General features: G+C 29.1%; 2 protein-coding genes across 3 annotated transcripts in view; both read left to right on the top strand.

Moving 5' to 3' along the window:
* LOC136080672 (uncharacterized) overlaps positions 1 to 26,272 on the top strand; it is a 51,895-nt gene that overhangs the window by 20,028 nt on the left and 5,595 nt on the right. For both annotated transcript variants that reach the window (XM_065797615.1, XM_065797614.1), the window contains exon 3: positions 278 to 424. In XM_065797615.1, the coding sequence (XP_065653687.1) occupies positions 278 to 424 (147 nt within the window). The remainder of the gene's footprint in view (positions 1 to 277; positions 425 to 26,272) is intronic.
* On the top strand, positions 8,041 to 11,477 carry LOC136080671 (uncharacterized). The gene is made up of 5 exons (XM_065797613.1): positions 8,041 to 8,537; positions 8,689 to 8,910; positions 9,445 to 9,533; positions 9,739 to 9,852; positions 9,986 to 11,477. Exon 5 carries the CDS (start codon positions 10,002 to 10,004, stop codon positions 11,349 to 11,351), a length of 1,350 nt encoding a protein of 449 aa, XP_065653685.1. The 5' UTR covers positions 8,041 to 8,537; positions 8,689 to 8,910; positions 9,445 to 9,533; positions 9,739 to 9,852; positions 9,986 to 10,001; the 3' UTR covers positions 11,352 to 11,477.

Here is a 26,272-nt window from a genome sequence, read left to right on the forward strand (position 1 = left end):
AATCTAAAGTTATTTTTATATAGAAAAGTAAAACAATAACGTCATTACGTTATCATTTTACTAGTACTTTTAAATGTTATTTTATAAATAACGTTTTTTTAAACCTAACTAGCCAACCACTTCTGATTAAATGGGTGATAAACTGCCTACTTCTTTTGATTAAATGGAAGTACAATATCATCCTAATACTGTGGATTATTTTATTTTTATGCAATTGTATTTTATTATATTTAAACATAGCTTAATGCGCATAAATAAATTAGTATATTAAATATAGATTTATGGTCAGAATGGCAGGAATGGTCGGCTTGTAATAACTCTAACAGTTATAATGTGATGAGTAGAAAACGATTAAGTATATCAAAGTTGTATCCTAGCAACAGTGTAGAAGTAAAAGATTGCAATGGTGACAAAATATGTAAAGGTAAATGTTTTATGCAGTGTTTATGTTGTGTTTTCAGTACTGAAAATACAAAGTTAATCTCAAATCAGACCTGAAGCAAATTGTATTTTTGACTATGGGTTTAAAGTCTAGAGTTCTTGTTTAATACTTTTAACAGGACAAGGCTTCTAAATTTTAGTTAGTAAATTATTAATTGTTAACGATCTTTACGTTATTGGGGCGCAATAATCTAAACATATAGACTGCGCAATAATGTGCACATTATACAGACTGCGCAATAATATTGAGCCGACTATATATTATTGAATAATTGTCAAACTTCTCCACAATTGTTAGATTAAAATTATTCTGATAGATAGCAGATTGTTTACTGGTGCCCAAAGACAGGTTTTATGTCATGTCACTCAAACAAAATCTTTTTTGTATTCGTCTATGAAAACACTGTTATATAAAAAAAAAAAAAAAAAGAGTTTTTTTAAAACCTAATTATAGCGCTAAGAGTTATTAATGGGGCAAAAAAGTAAAATTGAGGGGTCTTAGCCCATTTAAACATTTTAGATGTACGTTAGAATTTTTTTTTGTTTAAGAGTATTTGTTTTTAAAAAATAGAAAAGAGCGTTATAAAATCGGAAAAAAATCATAAAGGTCACAAATGGGGACAAAGGGTAAAATTGAGAAGGTCTGTGCCTATTTAAGCATTTTAGATGCTCAATACAAAAAAAAAAAAATTAAATTCAAATGGTTTAAACAAAAATTAAAACAACATTACAATATTAATATATATATGTTATGGTACATAATTCAACAAAAATTAAAGATTAATAGATGTTTTTAAGTTTAGAAAATGTTAAATTATAATCAGTCGCAACAGTTGAAGAAAAACAAGAATCTTTTTCTATTTTAAAGTCTTTCATACACTGAACTACAGGTTTATGTTGAGAAAACTGACATGTAAAGGTCTATTAAAAGACTCTTTTCTATATTACCAAGACGGTTTACTGAACAGTGTAAAGGTTTCATTCGAAATTTAATCCTACATGGAATAAATTTAAACATGTATAAGTGTATACTCAACATCGAGAGCGACTCTCTAATTCCTTTTAATGGAATAAGAGTTTAATTTAGCGTTAAGATTTTCAGAGTCTGAAATAAAGTTTAATACATAAATATATTTTCCAGTGAGAGTTTGCTTGATGTGAAAGGGTAACATTCGGTTAATTAACTATTAGATTTTATTAAGCTCTGAACCTTATAATCAAAATTCGTTTTTATGGTCTTAGTCTGTTGATTATAAAACTTCATAAGTTTAAAAAAATAACTGTTTAGTTTAAACTTTATAAATAGTACCGTATTTGTAGTTTTGGCGCGCCTAGGCATATGAGAAATCGCCGTTCAATAATTCGTAATAAAATTAATAAAGTTTATAATAAAATGGAAACAACATTTACATATCTACAGTAAAAATTAACAATTTGTTGTTGCTTTTTAGTAAACTTATTGATATAATAAAAGTTATACCAATAATTTTACACATGGGAACATTTCCACTAGGAAAACACATCTAATTTTTTTCATTCATTTGTTATAAAGAAACACTTTAGCTATGTAATAAAAATAATAAAATTTTTTAGTAATTTTTCTGAATGCGTTCCTTTACTTTTACTTAAGTTTTTTTTTTAATTATTGTACTTTGCTACATTTTCAATTATATACGTTATTGGGTAAAAGTATAATTTACGTATCAGTATTTTTTAATTTCAGTATGATTTAATATTTTTATTTGATGAAAAAACACCTGTTTTATAACTTTGATTACTTAAGTTTTCATTAATGTTTTCATTAGTGTTGCAAAGATAAAATTTACCAGAAAGTTTACCAAAGTTTGCTAAAAACAAAGAGGAATCTAATTGTTCGATAAAATATAAAATATTCAAAATGTATTAAAAGCTTTGTTTTATCATATGTACTATGGCTGTTAAAATATATACTTCGCGAAACTTTTATCCGTTTTTAACTTCTCTAAATGAGAACAGTTTTAATGATACCATATTATAGCGTATAAACCGTTGAACAAACATTTAAAACTGAAACTTTTTAAAAACTTTCAACATGAAAAATGAGTATATGGTTTAAAGGAACGAAAAAATAGTCTCTATTAAAAATAATTATAGGACAAAATGGCAGAACTTAAGTTAATTGGTGCAGCCAATGCACAAAGTCATTGAGTTTAAATTGTAAAAAATTTCGAAACTTTTAAAGTAATATTTTACCTATAAATAAGAAATACAGTTACCAAAAATACTATTAATATTTCTTATTTTAAAGTATACCACCAATATTTCTAATTTTAGGCAAAATTTTATTTCCTATATTTAGGCAAAATGTTAAAAAGTAAGCAACAATCCTAGATTTTTTAAAATTGTTTTGGATATCCACAACAACAAAATATTAGGCAAGTATTGCATATATATATATATATATATATATATATATATATATATATATATATATATATATATATATATATATATATATATATATATATATATATATATATATATATATATATACATATATATATATATATATATATATATATATATATATATATATATATATATATATATATATATATATATATATTTATATGTTTATTAAAAAGTTCTGTTTTTATTTTTGAATGTGCACCATGAAGGTGCACATTCATGGCGTTGAATTTCAAGGGCTTCCCTCAGTTTTCTGTTAAAATTGTTAACCTCATCTTTTAAAGTATTTTTATTGTTCTATGTAAAATTATCACGACAATTTTTGAATGCTCCGCTATTGATGAATATTCCCATTTTTCTTCGTATGTATTTTTCTGATGTTGGTAAATGCGAGATAAGATTTTTAACTTTGTTTCGCCGGTGTAACATTTGTTGCAGAAGCATTTAAGTTTGTACACACCTGGATAAGAATTTATAAGAATAGGAAGTTTATTTTTAAAAAGATAAACCTTCTTTTTTTTTTATAAATTCTAACTTGAATGCTCATGCATTCAAGTTAGAATTTATTGGAAAAGGTGTGTACTAACTTGAATGCAGGAGCATTCAAGTTAGTAGACACCTTAGAATTTTTTGAAGGCCGCCGCCAATCGGAAGGCGAATGCCACTGGGGGCCGTCGTCAGAAAAATTTTTAGAGGCAAGTTGATTTGGAGACCGCATTCAGTGGCTTCCGCCTCCCGATTGGCAAAACAAAGGGTGTTACCATGTTTGTCAATAAAGGAAAAGGAGTAGGAGTTTTTGATTGCTCACAAACTCTCGATTTTTAAAAGTGATAAAGAATTTGTTAAAACAATCCATCGCAAGTGACAAAACAGCTTGGTTGACGTTTGAGGCTGTTGTAAAAAACTCTCTTGGAAATAAAAAAGAAGAAGACTCTGCTGTTTAATTGTTAGAAAGTTGAAAGCCTTTTGTGCTCTTCGATGCGAAATAAGTATAAAACTTCGTTTTATAAATAGGCAACTTAAGCAGTTTCTTGGTCAAGATGATTTTTTAAAGGAGAGCGGTTCCATCAAGATCTTAAGAAAATGGATGATCGTTATCAAGGACGTTTGGAAAAACAATACCCTAGAATTTCCAAATGAGTTTTAATTCAGAAATACTTCGGAAAAAATGTACTAACTACCTAAAATTTGCAAAAATTAAAAAATTTTATTCAAAAAGTCTGATGTCAGATTTGAATTCAGCGTATCAAAATTAGGTAAGAACAAGTGTCAAAATTAATGCAATAGATTTTTTGTTTGCCTGTGTTATTTCATAAAAAAAGTTTAAAGACAAGATTTAGAATTTGGGTTTTCTCTTATATTCTATTTCAAAACAAGTGATATTAAATGGAATCTTTTTTTTTATTGCTTGAATTATAATATAATTCAAGCTTGTTGGAAGAATAATATTATTTTGTCAATTTAAAACTTAAGATAGTAAATGAAAACTTTTTTCCGATACTCTCCAATTAGATACTTTAGACTTGATAAGTTTTTTCACCATCCTGACGATGCTATAAAATTTAGAAAACGATAAAAATGACGTTCTTCAAGAAGAAAAAAGTATAAAGGTAGTTAATGACCTCAGACACGACAACACTGTGATTGTTTTCATTGCGGGTTTTTTTTAATTATAACTTGTTAAGGACTAAATGTTTTTTTATTAATCAAGGACTTGCCTTGTCAGTATTTTCGAATGTTTCAGTTAGCAATGTTAATGCAAGTTGAATATAGTTATTTAGCTATCAGCAGAGTTTGTAAAAGACGGAAAAATTCTCGACTACACTAAATACGAAAAGCTTGAAAATTGTTTTATAATATTAATTGCCAAATTTTGAGTATTTTAACAAAATTATGACTTTGTCAGAGACTGGTTTTTTTCAAAAGCTATGGAATAAAATATTTTGGTACGATGAATTTTTTAAATTTTAAATTATTTTACAACCATTTTTCATTCGTAATTTTTTTTTTTTTTTATTACATAAACTTAAATAAAAATCAATTTAATCATCGAAACAACTTAACTTTACTGAGTCTTCAAAGATAAGAATTAAAGTTTGGGTTGTGTTTTATATTCCATTTTAAAACAAGTAACATTAAATAGAATCTTTTTTTATATATGATTAACGTAATAAAGAGAATTTGACTTAGTCATGCAAATCCAAATTTTTTCTAACTACTAAAATCGCGTTTAATGTTTCATTCGAAAGCCGAGTTCTCAAATCGTTGTAGACCATTGCAAAGCTACTAAAATCTCGTTCAACTTGGACCTGAGAAAATGCAGCACCAAAAGCAACTTGAGAAATATTGTAAAGTTCCTTCCAGTTAGCATCATCACGTTTTAAATGCCAATATTTAAGAATAATAAAACTTTCATTTACACCAATACGTGGCTCACATTATACAATATTTGTTATTTGCTGATGAATTCTTGTGTTTTGTATAATATCGACGCTTTGACGTTGACCTTCTCCTGAAAGAAAAGATATCAATTATTTGTTTATCAAACAATAAGTATTGTCTAATCGAACTGATTTTCGAATCATTAAAAGTTGCAAAGTTTTTCAAACACTTAAAAGATTAAAAACTTTTCTTTAAAATTTGACTCTTTGACCTTAAATCAATAAAAGCTTAAACTATTTTCGTTTGATTTGTGAAGAAAAAAAAAAGGAAGAAACGAATAATACTCTATCATGACGAAAATCATTAATATCACGTTATTGAATAGTATTAAACTTTTATTGATAAACAGTGTGGAAATTCTTGATTTTTTTAATGTAATTAAATAATATTTATTTAATAAACCGCTTGATATCAAATACTGGTTAAATATCAATTACTGAATGATAGTAAAATCTCTACCTGAAAGTTGAGTCAAACGTTCTTCATCCTCATCTCGTAAATTTTCAGGCTGTCGAGCAATTTCAGCAAGTTGTCTTTGTGAGTTTACAAAGTGATGAATCTTCAGTAGATGATTTACTCCGCGGCTTCTTAATAAATCGTTGAAAACTTCATGACTAGCACTAATCCATGCAAAACGAGGATCCAGTAAGAGAGCAGCGATGAAAGCATCACATTCAAAAAACCTTTGTGAACGTAAATTTAAAGCTTCTCGAAGTTTAGATGTTAAGTTATTTTGTCCATAGGCAATCTTTTCTAAATTCATCACCATTCTCATCCATCATAAAAAGAAGTCCGACATGGTATAGTCTGATCTTTGAAAATCCTTCATTGCAACAAATATCGGCTCAAATGTTCTTGCATATTCCTCAATAAGTTTCCAGGTTTCATCATTTAATCTTAGTTCGCGGTTATTTCGATTAGTTCCGATTTGTTCATATATCGCGAGTTTTCCAAACATGTCTGATACCATGATGTAAGTACTACTCCATCTTGGAGCAATATCTTTGCGTGGTCTCTTGAGATCAGCAAAATTGCATCATATTTAGGCGCTTCTGTATTTCTTATAAATTTTTTTATTTCAGCAAGAGTGGATCAAACGGCTCTATTACATCTTTTGCAGCTAATTTGCAAGCATGCGCTCCACAAAACATTTTGGTACAGATTGCACCAATATTGTATTCGAACACATTTACTTTTCTCTCTTGTTCTTAAGTATGTGATAGCCTTTCAATCCCATCGTCTGTATCTTCAGAATTTTCTACAAGTTCTTCTTCAAAATTGACTTGGTCAAGCAGATTGAAATCTTCAAAATCAAACTGTTGTGTTTCCTCAACAAATTCATTACAAATGATCATTTAATTTTGCATTTCTCTGATAGCATCAGAAGCTTTGATTATGTTTTTACCTTGATCTGAAAAAGTTGAGTAAATATCATCTGCCCCTTTCCCTACTTTCGCAATCAGAGTAGTTAGCTGATCAGCTAAAACCGCTCAAAGTTGCCGTCCGTGCTGAGTGAGCATTCCCAAAGTTCGAACGTGCAATTTTCCATCTTTTGTATACCGAATACTTGCAGAAAATAACATTTGTATTGAAACGAGACGCTGAGTCAAACATTAATGATGGATGTACATTTTCTATATCCTTTGCAATAATTTCATAAATTTGGTCAGCAGCTTTAAGAATATATTCTTTTGCTTTTTGACGATTCCATCTCACACCAAAAGCTTGAAGAGCCTTTTTAATCATCTCATTCTTCCCCATGTCATCAGCGACTGTCATAGGCAAATTTCTTATCAGAATCGATTTTATGAAGTCTCTTACTGTATCGTTTATATAGAAGTCAAATTTAACTTTTTTACGTGAAACGAAAATAGCATTTTCTTCACCGTTACCCTCATTATGATTGTTATTTCGAACTCTCCTCCTTTCCGAAATTCCTAGTTCTATAGCAATATCCTTGTGTTTTGAATGCAAATGGTTTTTGAGATGAGAAACTTTTCCGACAAGAATTGCTGGATTTGGTTCTGCGCACACTTTGCATTTCCATCTGTTATTTTCAGTCAAAAAATATTCTTTTACTCGTATGTTTTGCATTTTTCTCTACATAAAGCTTAAATCATCTTAATCAATCTCTCAGAAAAAAAGGTTAACTAAAAAAAAATAATAAAAAATACTATTGCTTATTACTCGAATCTTAATGAATAAGAAATTCGAACAATGAAAATTTCATCGTCTAAAGACGCTTTTCAAAAAAAACTTTATTATACCGGTAAAGCACGAGATTTTTACTCCCACCCTTTTTTTTACTTAGTAAAAATCTCATACAAAATATTTACTGTATTTTCATGTACAAATTTATTTTGCAACCACGTATTTTGTCAATACTTTTAAACGTTGCATCGTGTGGGGAAATCTATAGCGTAAATAATTAGTAAGAAAGCGACAAGGTAAACAGTTTATATATTTATAGTTGTTTAAAATAATTGCATTGAGTTTTCAATTGTGTGATACTGTGATAGTGGTGCGATACTGACTTAGATTGGATGTACTTTTTTATGGTGCAGTTTTAAAAAAATTCAAAATTTTTAAAGAATCTTTTTTTAAATTTTTGTTTAGAGAAAAGTTATTTGGTGTAAAGAAGAGCAACACGCCATTTTTTGATTTTTTTTCAAAGTGGGCATGCGCATTGCGCATTGTTTTGTTGTTTTTAGATTTTTAAATTATAATTTATTAATAGCAAAACAATTTATAGAAAAAATGCCTAAGAGCAAATCAAGGAAAACTCGTTTGGAAAATAGTTTAAAATACGGAGGCCTCCCATCAGAAATGCCTTCAGCTGATCTTCCAACATTTCGTCAAGTAATTCAGTTTTTTTATTTTACTGAAAGCAATAACCAAAATATTTCCAAACAGGATCTACTAGAAGAGGTTAAGAATTCTCTTAGTACTTTGTAGAATAAAGTAAACCCACGTCTACCTCTTCTTCAGAGAAATTCAATCTTATGAAAATTAGGAAATCTTTTTGAAAGAGTAAAATTTATAAACTGAGGACGTTGTTAATCTAAAAGTAAGGATTATCAAGATATGATTTTAGATAAACTCTTTGATATATCATCATGTACTTGTGAATTAGCGACTGTTTTATGTAATGACAGGGATGTTAAGTGTAGCATCATCAATTGCCAAGTAGAGCACATCTTGTAAAGGTATTTGAATAAATTTTTTTATATATTATTGTATATATTAAAATATTTGTTGTTTTAATCTGCAATTATTGTACTAAGAATTTTTTATCATACTTTGATTTCACTTCAATTAAACTGAAGTAGTTGATTATTTAAAAAAATTATATTTAAGGTCCCTTCTGAAGACAGGGCATATATTCGCGACCAGAGAAACAAGATTGGTCCAAAAGGTATTTATCAGCTAGGAAAGGCTAATTTAAAATCTGGTACATTTACTCCGGAAAGGTTAAGTCAAGTAGAGCTTATAGATCATTTTAAAATGCCTTATGCTCATAACTCATTAATTGATTCTGGTCACATATCTGAAGTTTCAGCATCCGATCCAGATGTTTTGGTAACATATACATGTATATTTGTATATATATATATATATAATATATATATATATATATATATATATATATATATATATATATATATATATATATATATATATATAAACTATGGTATAATAACCTACAAATGAGTACTCAATGTTCTTAAAGAACAGAGCAATAGTAAATTAGTAAAAACACTTATCTAATTTTTTTCTTAAATAACTTGTGTCACCATCTGTAAGTTTATTAGGAAGGTTCCTGACTGTAATAATAGAATATAAGAAAAAAATTAAATGTGTTTTATCTAATTTATATATATATATATATATATATATATATATATATATATATATATATATATATATATATATATATATATATATATATATATATATATATATATATATATATTGCAAACAGCACACTGGGGCAACGCTAAAACAGCTTTGTTTCAACGATTTCAACGTTTTATAAATGTTGGCCCTACAAAGTGTGCTGCTTGAGATATATGGTTGTTTTTTTTATATTTTAAATACTAAGTATTTTTACAGGTAAATGATTCTGAGGAAGAATATAATCCATTAAAAAGTTCTCAACATAATTTAATTAAACTTGATAGATTTGCAATGGAGGCTGTCAGGTATATATAATTTTCATACATATTGAGTTTAGATAAGAATTTCTTATATATACTATATTAAAAGTATGAAAAAAAAATCATAAGTTCATTGTTCATCCCCAGTAGGAGAGGAGAAGGTGAATATAGAATGTTAAGTGATCACATATAGATAATATACTTTGCTTTTTCGGTTTTGTTTATTTATTTCATAGTTTCTTATTTGTAGGTATCATGTCTCATCTCGTGCTGCAGCTGCACTAGCGAATGCTCTACTACTAGATTATGGAATCATTAAACATGGAGATTTGCATCAAGTTGTAGATTGAAGCAAAATTGAGAGGTAAAAACTATTTCATTATATATGTTAGACAAATATAAATATATCTCTTTATTTATTAGTTTATATAAATGCTTATTTACAAACCATTTAATATGATATTTTGCTAAATATAATACTTTGAGTTGTTTTATAGAGAGAAGAAGAAAGTAATGTCAAGATATGGTGATCAACATGATAATAATTTAAGTAACTTGGTGTGTTTGGGTGATGATGGTAAAGATGATAAGAATGTTCTTCAGTTTAAGGATGTCATTGAAAATGGAGAAACTCGCTTGTCGAGAGTTACTGAAAAAGAACATCATTTAACTTTTACTAATGAAAATAGTTTTAAAAATGGTTCATATCTCTCTCATAAAAATCTTCCATCAAAGGGTGCAACTGGTTTACTTCAAAGTGAAGTTGTATATAATGTTCTGAAAGAGTATGATAATACAAATGTCAATACAGGTTTCAAAACTGGAGTTGTTGCATGTTTAGAAAAGAAATTAGAAAGAAAAATACACCTTATCGGATGTACTTTGCATCACAATGAACTTCCATTTCGAAAAGTATTCAAAATAGTTGATGGCAGTTCGAAGTGTCCAAATAAATTTTCAGGACCTATTGGAAAGCAAGTTTCTATAGATTTCCATCTTAACCCACAAGTGAAGTTTACCAAAATTTATACTCCAGTGGAGATACTAAATATTCCCATTGAAGTAGTTAATGATTTAAGTCACTATCAAAGACTATTATTTGAATATTGTCTTGGAATTTCTAAAGGATTTGTTAATCCCATATTTTGTAGAAGAAAAATTGGTCCACTAAACAACGCTAGATGGTTGACTTTAGCAATTCGAATCATGGCTTTGTATACTCGTACTGAAGCACCAAGTCTAGAGCATGTAAGGCTTGTGAATTTTATTGTCCAAGTGTATGCATACATTTGGTTTCTTATCAAAAGGTCTTCTAAATTTATGGATTCTCCGAGTATATTCTTTAAAATGACAGAACAGATAAGAAAGCAAGATGAGGAAATACAGAATATTTGTTTTAAAAATCTAAAAAAAAATTCATATTGTCTATTGCCTGAGAACTTTTTATATTGTATGCTAAGAGATGAAGATTCTAACATAAGGGAACAGGCGTTACTAGTCATTAAAAAACTCAGGACAAGTAAAGATAAAGAATGCCGTGTTACAAATATTGCTAATGTTGACATAAACTTTCAAGCAACTTCTTGGACAGAATTAATTGACTTTAAGAAAAGCAGTGAACCGGCATCAACAATATGGTTGAAGGATGACCAAATCGATGCACTAATTGCAACTAAAGAAGTTCCGAACTTACCTGAATTTCCTTCTCGTGCGCAAAGCATAGAACGCGCTGTCAAATTAGTTACAGAGGCTAGTCACCAAGTATATGGCAGGGAAGCTCGTCATAAATATATTTTGACCAAACTAAAATCAAGGGAAATTCGACCACATTTTGAAACTAAAAACGACTTTGTGGTTTTTTAATAAATAATTTTGTTATGCATGTGATGTTAATAAAACATCTTTATATGAATGTACTTGCTTTTAATTTTTTGATTGCGAGGAATATAAAAGTGTGTTTAGGATTTAGGACCAATGCAGTAGTAGGGTAGTGGTAAAGTGTTCGACTCATTTGCAAGATATTTATTTTAGAAATATTTCGCATATGCTCGTCCCTTTGGCAATTGAAATCTTATATTCATGAATTTAAGTGTTTATAATGTATATAAAGTGTTTATAATGTAAAGAACAATTAAAAAAACAACTTAAAAACATGTTTGGATTTTGGTGATGGTATCCATGACTATTTTTATTACCACTAATTGTACTTTAAAAAACTAAAAATAACTTATACCCCGTTCATACTGACGATAAAACACGTTTTATCTTAAAAGCGTATTAAATTGTTATTGCAAAAAGCTGTATAAAACAACAATAAAACAATACTGCAAGGTTACTTTGTCAATATAAAAAGCATGTGTTAATATAAAACAACCTCGCCATGTTGTTTTATTACTGTTTTGCAGAGTTTATAACATTAAAAACACAAAACACATTTAAAATAAAACGTGTTTTATCTCCAATGTGAACGGGGTATTACATAAGTAAACTTTGTATACACAGTTAAGTAATTTTAAGTTTGCTGTTCATATTAATAGATATGCGTTAAAATAAGGTATAAAAACTTGCTAAAAATAAATTAAATGTTTGAATGAGTATATTGCTTATATACCATTATATTAAATAAAATTTTTATAATTTATTATTAATTTATTATTATTAATTTGACCATTTCATTATGAATAAGTTTATTTAAAAAAATAAACTTTTGAATGGTTTTGCTATTTTTATTAACTGATTTCATAAATTGAAGAAAAACGTGAAAATTAAGAAAAATTGCATTTTTTCGCATTTTTTCAAAGTCGATTAAGCTTGCCATTTTTTATTTTGGATAGCTGAAATTTTTCATGAGCTCATATTTTACACCGCTGAACTTACTCCCGGGTTACTAAAGTTGAATTTCCAAAAAAGTATGAAAATCACTCCACCCTAATGATGCTTATGATATTTCCAATGAAGCAAACGCATTATCTGGCCGCATAGGCATCAATTCAACCACAAAAAATATTCAAAATTTTTTTGGTAAAGAATGGTAAATTACATTGCCACTTTTGTTTCAGAATGTAGTAACTTTCAAAAAGCTGAAAAAAAGGAACCTTCTAGTAAAAACAATGTTACAAATCGTTTCAGTTCAAAAAGTTAACATAAAGCAAGTTATGATTGATTTGAATCGATTGCCTTAAGTAATATGTTATTTTCAAAAATTTTGAATTTTTTTAAGTTAAAAACTGAACCACACAACAAAAGTGCAGGCCAAATTAAGCTAGTATCACACAATTGGGAACATAAAATGAATATAAGTAGTATAAACAACTATAAATGTATAAACTGTTTACCTTATCGCTAGATTTACCAAGATGACACAACTCATTATTATTCATTATGAATAGCTTTGATTTTCTTCAAAAATTCGATTTATCTACACCATTTACTAATAGCTGTCTTTGGATTAAATTTTTATTTAAAAAAATACAAACGTCAACTAATTCAGTAAGCAGCGTTAAATTTTTAATAATACAATGCATTTAAAAATCTAAAAGAGAAAATTTTAATGTTATTCGTACGAAATGGAATCGCTTCTTTATTGCTTTACAAAAAACCACAATCTTTAAAGCGGTTAAAAGTAATGACAAAGTACAACGCGGTCGCAAAATACATGTTGCCGCTAAATGCACGTTAGCCGCAAAATACATGTTTGCCGCAAAAAATTTTAACTAGGGGATAAATACCTGATGATGACCGTAAATGTTTTATGAGATTTTTTCTGGGGAATTAAAAAAAACGTAGTAGTAAAAATTTTTATAGCAAACTGGAAATTTCAACAAGTAAAAAAATCTCCTTAGTTTATTTGATACGACAAATGCGCATATTCTATTTTCAAAAAAAAAAAAAAAAAATTAGTTTTCATAAAAATTTTGATTATTGGAAAAAATTCAATTCAAACTGATATTAATTTCTAAAATTTTTAATGAGGATTTAAGAATATTGGGTTTGTAAAGAATTTTTAACAATATCTAATGAGTAAAATTAGGAATTTAATGTTATGGTTAAAAAGTGACAGTTTTTATTCAACTGATGAGCGACTTGTTCAAAAGATCAAACTTTGATCCCATCAAAAACTGACAATTTATTTTCTATTAATTTTCGTGGAAAAGATTTTTTAGCCAATGGCATAGACTTAAAATCTCCAACTTTTAACTCTTGTTTTGAATATAAAACTTCAAATTTTGTTGATAGGTATAAAAAAAAAACCACTCTGACAAAATCATCATTTTTTTAAATAGTCAGTTTGGCAATAAATTTCACATAAAACGCAATTTTGATGTCAATTTTTCAATATTTAAATCCAATTAATCTTTAAATTCCTTGTTAATTTAAAAACAAACATTTTTAAATTAACAAGCAATTAAAAGATTGAATTTTTTTTTAATGAAAATTTTGCCCTTTGACTTCAACTTCAGGCTGCGGGAGGCAAAAAATTTCACCTCCAGTTTAACGGCTGCAGCCAACTGGAAGGCAGAAACCACTGGGGGCGGCCTTAAAACCAACTTGCCTCCAAAATATCTTTTGACAATGACCGATTTTGCCTCCCGATTGGCGGCAGCCTCCAAAACATTCTGCCTCCAAATAAAGTTTCTGGTTGCGGCCGCCAAACGAAAGGCGGAAGCCAATGTAGGCAATTTCCAAATCACCTTGCCTCCAAAGTATCTTCTGACGGCGGCCCCTAGTGGCTTTTGCCTCCCAATTGGCGATGGCATCCAAAAATATCTACCTCTAGAATTCTGCCGTTTATCATATCTGGAACAATTATTATACTTTAAAAGTTGAGGTCAACAGAAAAGTGAGGGAAGCCCTCAAAATACAATGCCTTGAAAATGCACCTTCAGACGGCGGTCTGAATCAGGATGACGGAGGTTACGTCACGACTTTATTATGGAAACCTATGTTTCGATATTTGAATAAAAAAAAACTATTGCATTGATTTATTTTTGCTTTCTTTTTGTTTTTAACGGTTTTTTACATATATATCATATACTTGATTACGAGGATATCTATACTCTATTGAAATATTGTACAAAAATTAATTCAAAAAGTAAAGAGTTACATCCATAATAGAAGTTTTTATTTAATTATATATTAAACTATTTAATGATGTTTTTAAAAATCCAATTTCGTATATTTATATGCTCTTTTTAATGCTTTCTTTTTAACGATTTTTTTTTCTAAAAACGATCTACAAAATTTTTTTACAAATTACAAAAACGACCAAAAAAAATTCAAATGCACCCTATCTCAATTATCCTTATTTGGTCCCAGGACACACCAAAAATGTTTTTTGGTCTCCATATCATGAGGTTTCAGTACAAGGTATTTTCATATGCGAGGTTCCATGAAATTATTCGCCCTCCCCCCTCTCTTTCGGTGCCCCTAATTTATGAATTGAATAGTAGAAAATTGTCCATTTTACATTAATTTTTGTTCTGAAAAAAAAAATTTCATTTAAAAGCTAATACTTGTACAAACAAATAAATTCAAAAATCACATTAAAATTACTTAAAATCACTTTTTTTCGTGTATTTTCCAAAATCTTGCACAAGTTTTATATGGCGCTTAGCCATGTCATTTACTACAACTAGATTCTCCATCTGATGTTGAAAATGTCTGTTGGAATCATTTTCAAATTTATCTTTTATCCATGTGTTGATTACTCCCGTAGTTATACCTAGGTATGTGAAGAGCAGCCAGGAGTCCTTAGTGATAAAGTCGGACAAAACTGACGTAGGAACCACATGAGTTGGAGGTTGAGATTGTTCCCGTTTAAAATCATTAGGTTGTAGAAAATTGAAACCTAGCAGCTTCTGAGCTAGTCCAGCTCTTTCCTTCAGTTCTAAATGTCTATTTGCTACTGAAAGAATAACTAGCTGTGGGGTCAGGTACCAACTATGACGGACCATTGCATGGAGCAGCTTTCCCAGGGGACCATACTCATATATATATATATATATATATATATATATATATATATATATATATATATATATATATATATATAGCTTATTGCTCATCATTTTATAAGCAAGCTTAAAAGAATCCAAATCATGTGATTGAGCCTGGGCTGCCAGAGTAGACTTTAAAAATTATGCTGCATAAAATGTGACAATAAAGTCTGTTGACAGTTCGAGCATATCTTTCTCACTATTATTCAACTTTATATTAATCTTTGAAGTCATTTGTAAGCAAGTATAGACAATAAACCATGAACCTTGATTAATGGTGGGTACCTGGTTGTTTGAGCTGAAAACCAGGTACATGGCCACCTAAGTAAATGACTGTTAGCTCACAAAGAACTTTATAATCTCCTTTTTGAAATCAATCTTGTTTTAGGGCTGTTATGCAGAAGTTCTTACTATCTAATACCCTTCTATGAAAATCAGTACCTACCTTATACTTCATTCTTCCATAATTCAAAAACAGCAACTGATCAACATTATTTTCTCTTTCTTATATTTCTGGCCAGATGTTTTGAAAATCTTTATTTATTCCACGTGATGGAGATTTTGTTGAACCTTGAATATAATCCATTGCATGTGAAATATGCCTTTCAGATATATGATGCCTTTAAAGATCAATTTTAAAAAGATACAAAATGTGACAGTTTAGTGCAACAAACTTTTAAAATATGTTATCAAAATATTTATTTACCTGCAGAGCAGCCAAAGCACACGTCTTTTAAGCACATGATTCACCAAGAACTTAATTGTCCCCATGTATTTTCCAGTATTTGAGGCCCTTGAATCTGCACTACAACCAATGATCTGGTCAGTGAGATCATAATACTCTAATATGTTCTGAATATCAATAGCTTGATCCTGCCCTTTAGATGACTCAATTTCTAGAACTCCTAGCAAAAAATCTAAGGGTTCATTGACCTGGGGGGATGATATACCGAGAGAAAGCCTTTCTACAATTTGAGACATTTTTTGGTCAGTTCGATATTGTTTGACCAGTTTTGTATCAAAATGAATGACGACCTTTAAACCCCGAACTTTTTCCAGATTTTCTTCTCTCACTATTCTATCTTCATTTTTAATCACAATCTTTTTATTTCTATGTAGACTACTCTTTGGCAATGCTCAAATTCACTGTCAGTATCAGTGGCACTCGTACCACTTGAAGATTATTCCATCTTAAAATTTTCCTTCTTTCTTTGCCCTCTATAGGTTTTTTCTTTGACATTTCTTGTTTTTCTTTTTTAAGTTGTTCTTCTCTACGCATACTTTCTATCATATCTAACATTCGTTTTTCCCCGTCTATCATTTTGATAAAATTTATCTTTCCCAATGTCAAACTTAACCATTTCACCTTTGAATGCTCTCTTCAGGAACTCAATCTCTTCTGTCTTTGCTTGCTTGCCTCTATTTTCGTCATCTCTTATAAGTTTTAAGATGTCTGTTTTATAACCAGGAAAAACACAGTTTGCTTCTTTTATAAAACTCACTGTTTTTGTTTAATATGGCTCTTGTTTCATCTTGTTTATTTCCATAAGGGTTCTAAGACTACACAGTTTCTTGTAGCGTTCATAAGACTTCTCAAACTTTTTCTTCACTACTTGTTCTGTAACCCGAAATCTTGAATCAAACCCACCCTTGTCTCCAATACTTAACAGTTTTCTCAGAATGCATACTCCAGTAAATTCTCTCCTGTTACATTTTCTACACTCCCCTTCAATGCAAAGCATAGATCTTGACATTGTCTTTTGTGCACAGGATAGTTTTGCGTTTTGATTATTCTTACTTGACCTGAGCCAATATATTCGACGACAAACTTCTCCCAGTGTGGGTAGTCTAAACACATATTAAAGTCTTTACATATTTGTTTCAAAAGTTTTTCACATAAAAAAAGCTTTTCCAACTCATTATTTTAGTTAAATCTTAAAATATTACCTGTTTGGTGCAAACATATGTATGTAACGGATGCTGAAATATGTAGTTTGTTCTTTTACACCTATTAGTTCTCTGTGGAGCTAAACTTATGTCGAAGGATGTACCTGAGGTTCCTGTTTGACAATCTCTGTTAGTCCTAGGAGAGGTATATCTCATTGGAGGGAGACTTCTGCAACGTGTAGTTACCAAAGAGCTCTCCTCAATTTTCTCTCTTACAGTACTCTAACGATTTCTAGTCCTTAGAAATTTACGAGGATATCCATCATCATCGGTCATTATATATTTTAAGAAATTTGTTATAATCTGAAAAGTATAAAATGAAAGGGTCTTATATTTTACATAAAAGCAATATTTTACATAAAAGCAATTATTTGAATAGAGCATTAATGCCGCTAAAACAATGACAAAATATTGCAAAAACGACATATTTGAATCTTACTTTATTCATCCGTCTATCATTTTTATCAAAATGATAGACGGGGAAAAACGAATGTTAGATATGATAGAAAGTATGCGTAGAGAAGAACAACTTAAAAAAGAAAAACAAGAAATGTCAAAGACATAATATTTCAATTTTTGTATAAAAAATCTCATTTTATGTCTAAAATAAAACATCTTAATTAGTGGCTGAAAGTCATGAAGAAAGTCTTCTACAGGATACCATGCAATTTGTGTAAAAAACCTTTTTATGTAATTTTAATGTGATTTTTGACTTTATTTGTCTTTAATTGCTGTAAATGACAGGTTTGTACAAGTATTAATTCTTAAATAAAATATTTTTTTAGAACAAAAATTAATGTAAAATGGACAACTTTCTACTATTCAATTTATAAATTAGGGGCATCGAAAGAGAGGATGGGGGGGGGGCAAATAATTCCATGGAACCTCGCATATAAAAATCCCTTGTACTGGAACCCCTTGACTTGGAGACCAAAAAATATTTTTGGTGTATCCTGGGACCAAGTTGATTTTTTATTTGGTCTGGTTAAAAGTTATTAGTGTATAACTCTTTAGAATCTTAAGATATTAGAATTATTTCGAAACAAAAAATTGAACGCAATGTTAATGGGTCAAACATAAAACATTTTTTTAAATAAAAATTTTTACTTTTTCAAACGACTGATACTTAAAAGATTTTTACAAATGACTGTTCCTTAAACAACGGATACAAATATATATTTTTTAGTTAGTTATTAGTTATTTATCAAGCAACAAATTTTATCTAATTTATCTGATTAAATCCAATAAAATTAATAAGATATACAAAAGCTTTGAAAACTAAACTTACTTGTAAATCAATAAAATGTTCTACTTATTTTTAGTTTGATGAATTTATGACCCTAACCCTTGAAATTATTAATTTTCTATTGATGATGAAAGTTATTAATGTTATAGTAGTAAGTAGTATTGAATTTTTATTGATTTACAATGAAAACTTTTGAATGCTAAATAAAATAAATTTCTTTTATTTAAACTTTTTTATAAAAATTTTATTTAAATCATTGTATATTAAATATTGATTAAGTATCAATTATTAAATAATATTGAAATGTCTGAATGTTGAGTCAAACGATCTTCATCTTTATCTCGTACATTTTCATCCTGTTGAGCAATTTCAGCAAATTCTATTTGTGAGTTTATGAAATAATGAACTTTAAGTTGGTGATTTACTTCACGACTTCTCAATAAATCGTTGAAGACTTCATGACCAGCAGTGCTCCATGTGAAACGAGGATCCAATAAGAGTGCAGCAATGAAAGCATTGCACTCAAAAATTTTTTGCAGATGTATATTTAAAGCTTCGAGATGTTTAAATTTGAAATTGTTTTTTCCATCGGGAATTTTTTTCCAAGTTCATTAGTTAGTAGGGCAGAGCCGCTCTTAATGATCGCTACTCTGCACTACTAATTCTTTTAGACTTCACTAAAGCTTTTTATTGTGTCTCACACATTCTTTTTCTCCTAAAAATAAAAAGAATACGGTTTCAGTGACACAATCCTTAATTGGATAAAAGATTTCTTGAGCAATATAAATCAACGTGTTATTCTTGGTAAATCATCTTCTGATCGGGTAGATGTACTGAGTGGAGTTCCTCAGGGCTTGGTTATCGCTCCACTTTTGTTTTGAATTTTTATTAATGACATGCCTGAGTTTTTTACGAATTCTGTAAGTTTTTTGGTGATGACACTCAATTAATTGCAAAAATCAAAAGTTCATCTGATCTAGAACTAGTCCAAAAAGATATCGATCTCTTACTGCATTGGTCTGAACTTTAGGACATGGAATTTAACATAAATAAATCCAAAGCAATAAGCTTTATGATGGTTTCAATGTTTTAGACTACTCATTTGGTATGCTTAACTCATCAAACATTTTTATTTTCATCAAACACCTTATTTTTTTGAAAATGTCAATATTGATAAGTTACTAAAAATTTATTTCAACAATAAACTTAAGTGGTTTGATCAAACAAGTAATGCAGCATTAAAAGTTAACTAGATGCTTGGTATTGTTAAAAGAACTTTTATTAACTGGAATCCTATTATGTTTTTAAACTATATACTACCTATGTTCGTCCGCTGCTTGAATTTTGCGCTCCAGTATGGAACCCCTATTTTAAGAAATATTTTAAGAGACTCGAAAAAATTCAACCCAGAGCAATTAAACTTGATCCTCAATTAAGAAACATGAATTACGAATCTCAATTGGCAAATTTGGGATAAACAACACTTTCTGAAAGACGAATGATAGGCAATTTGATTCAGTATTTCAAAATCTACATGAATTTTAATGAAGTCAAGTTCCTAAATTCAAATATAATACCTACTTGTTTTTCAAATTATTTTGCAGGAAACTTAGAAACACAATCCACAACCATGCCATTGTCAAAGAAATTTCAAATAATTCGCATCGACCTTTACTTTTTACCTAATAGAATTGCATCCCAATGGAATGCCTTGCCTTCTTCCGTTGTTTCCTCACATTCTGTCAACGAATTTAAAAACAAATACAATTAGTTTTGTCGCTCCACTAGAGTAAAGTCTATTATAGCAGGGCATCGTTAGATGTCCAGTTCATAGAAGCTAACTACTTCTATTGTAGATTATTTATAATAATAATAATGACGTTCTAAACTTAAATGAAACAAGAATCAAATTAATGAAATAGATTATATATATATTATAGGTTATAAGCAGGCTTGTGGAGCCGCGGAGCCGGAAAAATCTAGCGGCTCACGGTTCTCTTGTATTTTTAATGGAATATAATGTTGTTTTTAAAAGTAGACAAATATTATTCACACATTATTGAACGAACTTGTTAAATAAATCGTTTTAAATTATTATAATATCGATTGCTAACATTGCTTTATTGACACTTATATTATTATTTTCTGTTTTTAGAATAGGTTTTTATTAGCTTTATTTAGCCTCCCAGTTGGTTCAATTTTAAATCATAATGCATGTAACATGTAATATTGGTAACATAGTCAAGAGAAATTTTTTTTGTATGTGTTTAACTTTGAGAAATAATAATTATATTCATTATTAGCGGCAGTTGGGCGATATTAAAAATGGAATGGGGGAATTTTGTCCACCCCAAACCCCCTCCGCAATTTTAGGAGCAGCCGTTGTGCAGCAGCTAGATCTCTTACTTTAGAAGTTAAAAATAAAGTTAATCATTGTTTCTTTTAATATAAAACGTTTCAGGTAACGAGAAACTTTGTCTTAATTTTGGGTGTCATTTTACGATTTTTATTGTTATTATTATTACTGTTAAAAAAAACTCTGACAAGCAAGTTTATTAGTTGTTATTTGCAATTGATATACTCTTTCTTAAGCACGCACGTTTTATAAGTAATTTAAAAAAAAAGCAACCAATTAAAAAAGTTGACACGTAAAAAAAAAAAAAAATTTATATATTGCAGTTTAAGTGAAGAATTATTAAATTAAAAGTTTTAAACAGAATATGTTCCGCGATATTTTGTTTAAATAATCCTTATTTCTGGTGAGATAAGGTAACTTATTTTAAAACCTAATAAAGCAACATTAATTAAAAACTTTTTATTTAGAAGGTTCAATTAGTTTAATTACAGATTTATCTTGTTGTTGGTCTGAATAAATCCTAATTAGGATTATATTTTTCAAGTTTAATTTTTCCATTTTAGCATTTTGTTTAAAAAGTTGTTGATGTACATTTAACATGACTGATGTGACTAAAAACACCGCGGTTGTAAACGAAGATATGTTCCTTCAGTGAAAAGGAAAAAGGATATATTTGCCAGATTCTTGTTGAGGAGAATCAAACTAAAAAAATTTGTGGCGCGCAAGTTAAAATGCTAATGGATGGAAAACGAGTAAAATAACCAACCTCAAATATGAAACGTCACATTAAGAAGAGCAACGGAATACTTCATCATAAAAATGTTCAGGAGCAAGGAATATAAAAAGGAATATAAATGTATCCGAAGTTACTTTGTCAAGAAATGGAGATTCTCTATCTTTTGGTGAACAAAAAAAAACAAAAGATACTTGACAATTTTTTAAACAAAGTTACTATAAAAATATCGAATGAAGATTTCAAAAAAGCGTTAAATATGTTAGTACTTCAAAATGGAGCTTCGTTTAACATTTTTAGCGGAGATGGAATAGAAATTTTGACCCGAGATTTGGCAAAAATATTTGGCATAAAGATCAGTCGTGAAAATATGCGCCAGGAAATTCAGACTTTAGCTGCAAAAAAGCGTTCTGATTTGAGAAGCGATTTGAATGGAAAACTAATTTTCCTAAAAGTTGATGGAGCATCAAGACATTGGAGAAGCTTTCTTGGAGTCAATACTCAATTTTTCTCTAGCGGCAAAATATTAATCAAAACATTAGCAGTCATCGACATACATGCCAGACACAAAGCTAAAGATATTCAAAATGCACTTGAAAACGTACTTGATAAGTTTGGCATCCGAAAAGAACAAATCCTTGGAATTAGTACTGACAATGGGTCTAAATGATTAAAATGATGAATGATTTTGGCAAGACGATTGAGATAAACAAGATTATAGAAACACTACCTAGTGAAGATCATGATGAAGGCGGAGATGATATTACAGAAGAACAGATTATTGAAGTTGCAAGTAGTGAAATTGAGGGTTCTGAATTCTGTGAACAGCAGCATGATGGTTACTTTGACGAAATCTCCAAAAATATGAACACTATTTATCTTCAACGTCGTGGTGCACACACCCTTCAACTTGCTATCACCGATGCAAAGAAAGAATCGGAAATCAAAGTAGTACTTGAGCGTACTCGTAAAGTTGCAAAAGCTTGTCGTGCTCCAATAGCTATGGAATTTTGCAAAAATACACAACCTTTTAAAGTAATTTTATAAATTTTGTTATACAAACTAATAAATATGTTTATTTGTTATATTTCAAGAATAAAATATGTTCTATAATATAGGTGGCAGTTATAAACAATGTAGCTAGATGGTCGAGTACACTTAAAATGCTTAAGCGTCTTTTAGAACTACGTGATGTTGTTGAAGATCTGGAAGCATAATATCCAAAAGAGAATTTTGTAGTGCAGCCATATCAGTGGAAACAAATAAAGAATTTACAAAGTATTCTTGAAAAACCTGCTATTGCTACTCAAATCTTTCAGTTTGAGGATCTCACGCCAGGACACTTTGTCTATGTTTGAGAACTGTTAAAAGAACAGTTAATGGAGGGTGATTTTAAGAAATCTGTTTTTGCTAAAGCTATAAAACAATCTATGGAAACTAGGAAAGCAATCCTAATGAGTAATCCTTTTTTCTGTGCAGCGGTATTTGCAGACTTACACTATCAATGTCTTCTTAACGAAGAACAACAGGTATTTTTTCTCATCGTTTATTTTGTGAGAGCGTTTTTTAAACTTTGATTAAAAAATTTTACTTTAGATTACTTCGAATAGAAATTGAAAATATATTTATTATTTTAGAGTTTTTTAAAGCAAGTTTATTTTGTTATCTTTTTAAAAATTTTTGGTAGTTGCTGAGGATACTCTCTGGTTGGTTCAAAAAAAGATTAATAAGCCAAAGTTTGGTTTTCATAGATTGGAGGAAGATTGTGAAACTTTTTCTACCAAGAGTTCGGATGAGAAAATGAAAAACTTGTCACCAAAAAAGAAAATTTAAGAGAATGGAGCAGGCAAAAAAAAAAAAGATTCAGCAATCTGATCAAGGATCTATTCAGAACATTGGGATTGAGGAGCGAGAATTTAAAGGCGCACTTCGAAGTCTACCTAAACTAGCGCACGACCTTTTGAAACAAAAAGAAACCTTGACCTGCAAAAAACCTCTGGAAGAAATAGAGTTTTTCCCTTCGATTATACAATCATCGTGCAAAATTGTCTCAGCGTTTCCAATGACGCAAGTTAGTGTTAAGCGGGTGTTTTCAGCACTCAAATTTCTGATGCCAGACCAAAGAAGCCATATGACATCGGATCTTATTAATAATTTGGTATTTCTTAGGACAAAAAACGAATACATTTGACTTGTTTGAAATTTAATTTTGGGTTTGAAATACAATGATAATAAAGCAAAAAATTAACATTGATAGAATATTTTATTTTCTTTTTTGCCCCCAAATCATTTTTTACAATATAAATATGTGGTAGTAATGGATTCACATTTTAAAAATGAGGGTTGGATAAAAACTAATAGGTATAGTTTTTATCCAACTTGGGAAACAAGCCTAAATATTTTTAATTTTTATTCAAAATTTAAGTTTAACTTATTAGGTCCGGAAGCCGGAGCCGAGCCGGGAGCCGGACATTTCTTTGGAGCCGGAGCCGAGCCGTGAAAAAAACTTGCGTCTCCACAAGCCTGGTTATAAGTATATATTATGATGCCACGATGCTGAGGCCAGGCTTTCACTTTCAATCTTGAAGGTAAAAAATTATATTTCAATAGGAATTTTAATAACAACTCCGACTAATTCTGTTCTGGCTGGAATTCAGAATTTCTAATCCGGTACAGCTCTAATATTTATATATAATATAATATAATACAATAATCTGCAATAAGAAAAAAATTAAATTTCTCATGAAGTCTGTCTAGCGGACTTTAGCAGATTGGCGACAATGAACTTGTCAAATCAATTTTTGAACTCGTGGATGCTTCTTGAATCGATAACTTGATTAGGCATTCCATAAAAACATAAGAATACAATCATGTTTGTAAAGAAGTAATATCTAGCTTGATTTTTTGTAAATTGTCTCGACAGCCTTAATTTAGAGCCTTTAACATTACTTGCAGGTCCTTGTGCAAAAAGGGAATAAGGTATGGCATTGATATGAAACCAATTTATTTCATTAAACCCCTTGACTGCTTTAAAATATTGTATCATGTCCCCTCGTTGCCTTTTTTGTTCTAGAGTTTGTAGATTGAGATAAGTTAAACGGGCTTGGTAATCAAAATTTCTTATTGCTGGAACAAGTTTAGTTGCTCTTTTCTGGACGGCTTCTAGAGCCCCCGTCCAAGATTTGAATGTTCGCTTAAGCACACCTAGGATAATATTTGCTTTATTTATTGCATGTCTGATGTGGTAATTCCATTTTAATTTATTGTTAAAAATTACACCAAGATTTCGCTCAATTTCTGCTGTTTCAAGGTTAAGAATAGCTCCAATATTGTCTTTCATAATGAAGTAACAGTTATCTAGATTTTTGCTTAGTTTTTCATCGAATTTCATAATTTTATATTTCTCAATATTGAAGGACATCTCCCATAGTTTGGACCAATCTATGAGGGCGTCAAGGTCATTTTGAACTGATATAATATCCATATTATTTTTGATCGTAGCAACGAGCTGGCTATTATCTGCATAAAGCTTAGAAATGTTCTTGACTATTTCTAGCATGTCATTTACATATATCAAAACCAGTAGTGGACCAATAACCAATCCTTGTGGTACCCCACTTGTTACCTTTGCCCAGTCAGAATGCACACCACCCAAGACTACTTGCTGTCGTCTACTTTTTAAAAAATCAGATATATATATATATATATTTCTGATTTTTTAAAAAGTAGACGATTAAGTTTTATTTTCAGTAGTTCGTGGCTTACTCTGTCAAAAGCTTTGGAAAAGTCCAGTATGATTAAGACAGCCATAAAATTATGGTTTAGTGCCTTTGTAATTATATCTAACACCTCTAAGAGGTTTGTGGCACAAGATTTACCGCTAACAAACCCATGCTGGTGAATAGATAATAGTTTGAGTTTAATAAGATGCTCCGTCATGTATTGTCTCACTAATCTCTCCATTATCTTACTTATATATATATATATAATATATATATATATATATATATATATATATATATATATATATATATATATATATATATATATATATATATATATTTATATATTATAAGTATATATATATTTATATATATATATATATATATATATATATATATTTATATATATATGCGTGTGTGTATATATATATATATGTATGTATATATATATGCATATATATATATATATATATGTATATATATATATACATATATATATATATACATATATATATATATATATATATATGTGTGTATATATTTATATATATATATATATATATGTATATATATTATAGGCATTAAAACATTATATATGGTATCATACTATTTATTATATATAACGTATATGATGTTTTAATGCTTATAACATTATTAGACATACTAATAAAGATGTTACTTTTATATATATAATAATAATATATATATATATATATATATATATATATATATATATATATATATATATATATATATATATATGTATATATATATATATATATAT

The sequence above is a fragment of the Hydra vulgaris genome, chromosome 05, assembly GCF_038396675.1.
Source record: "Hydra vulgaris chromosome 05, alternate assembly HydraT2T_AEP".
NCBI classification, from domain to species: Eukaryota; Metazoa; Cnidaria; class Hydrozoa; order Anthoathecata; family Hydridae; genus Hydra; species Hydra vulgaris.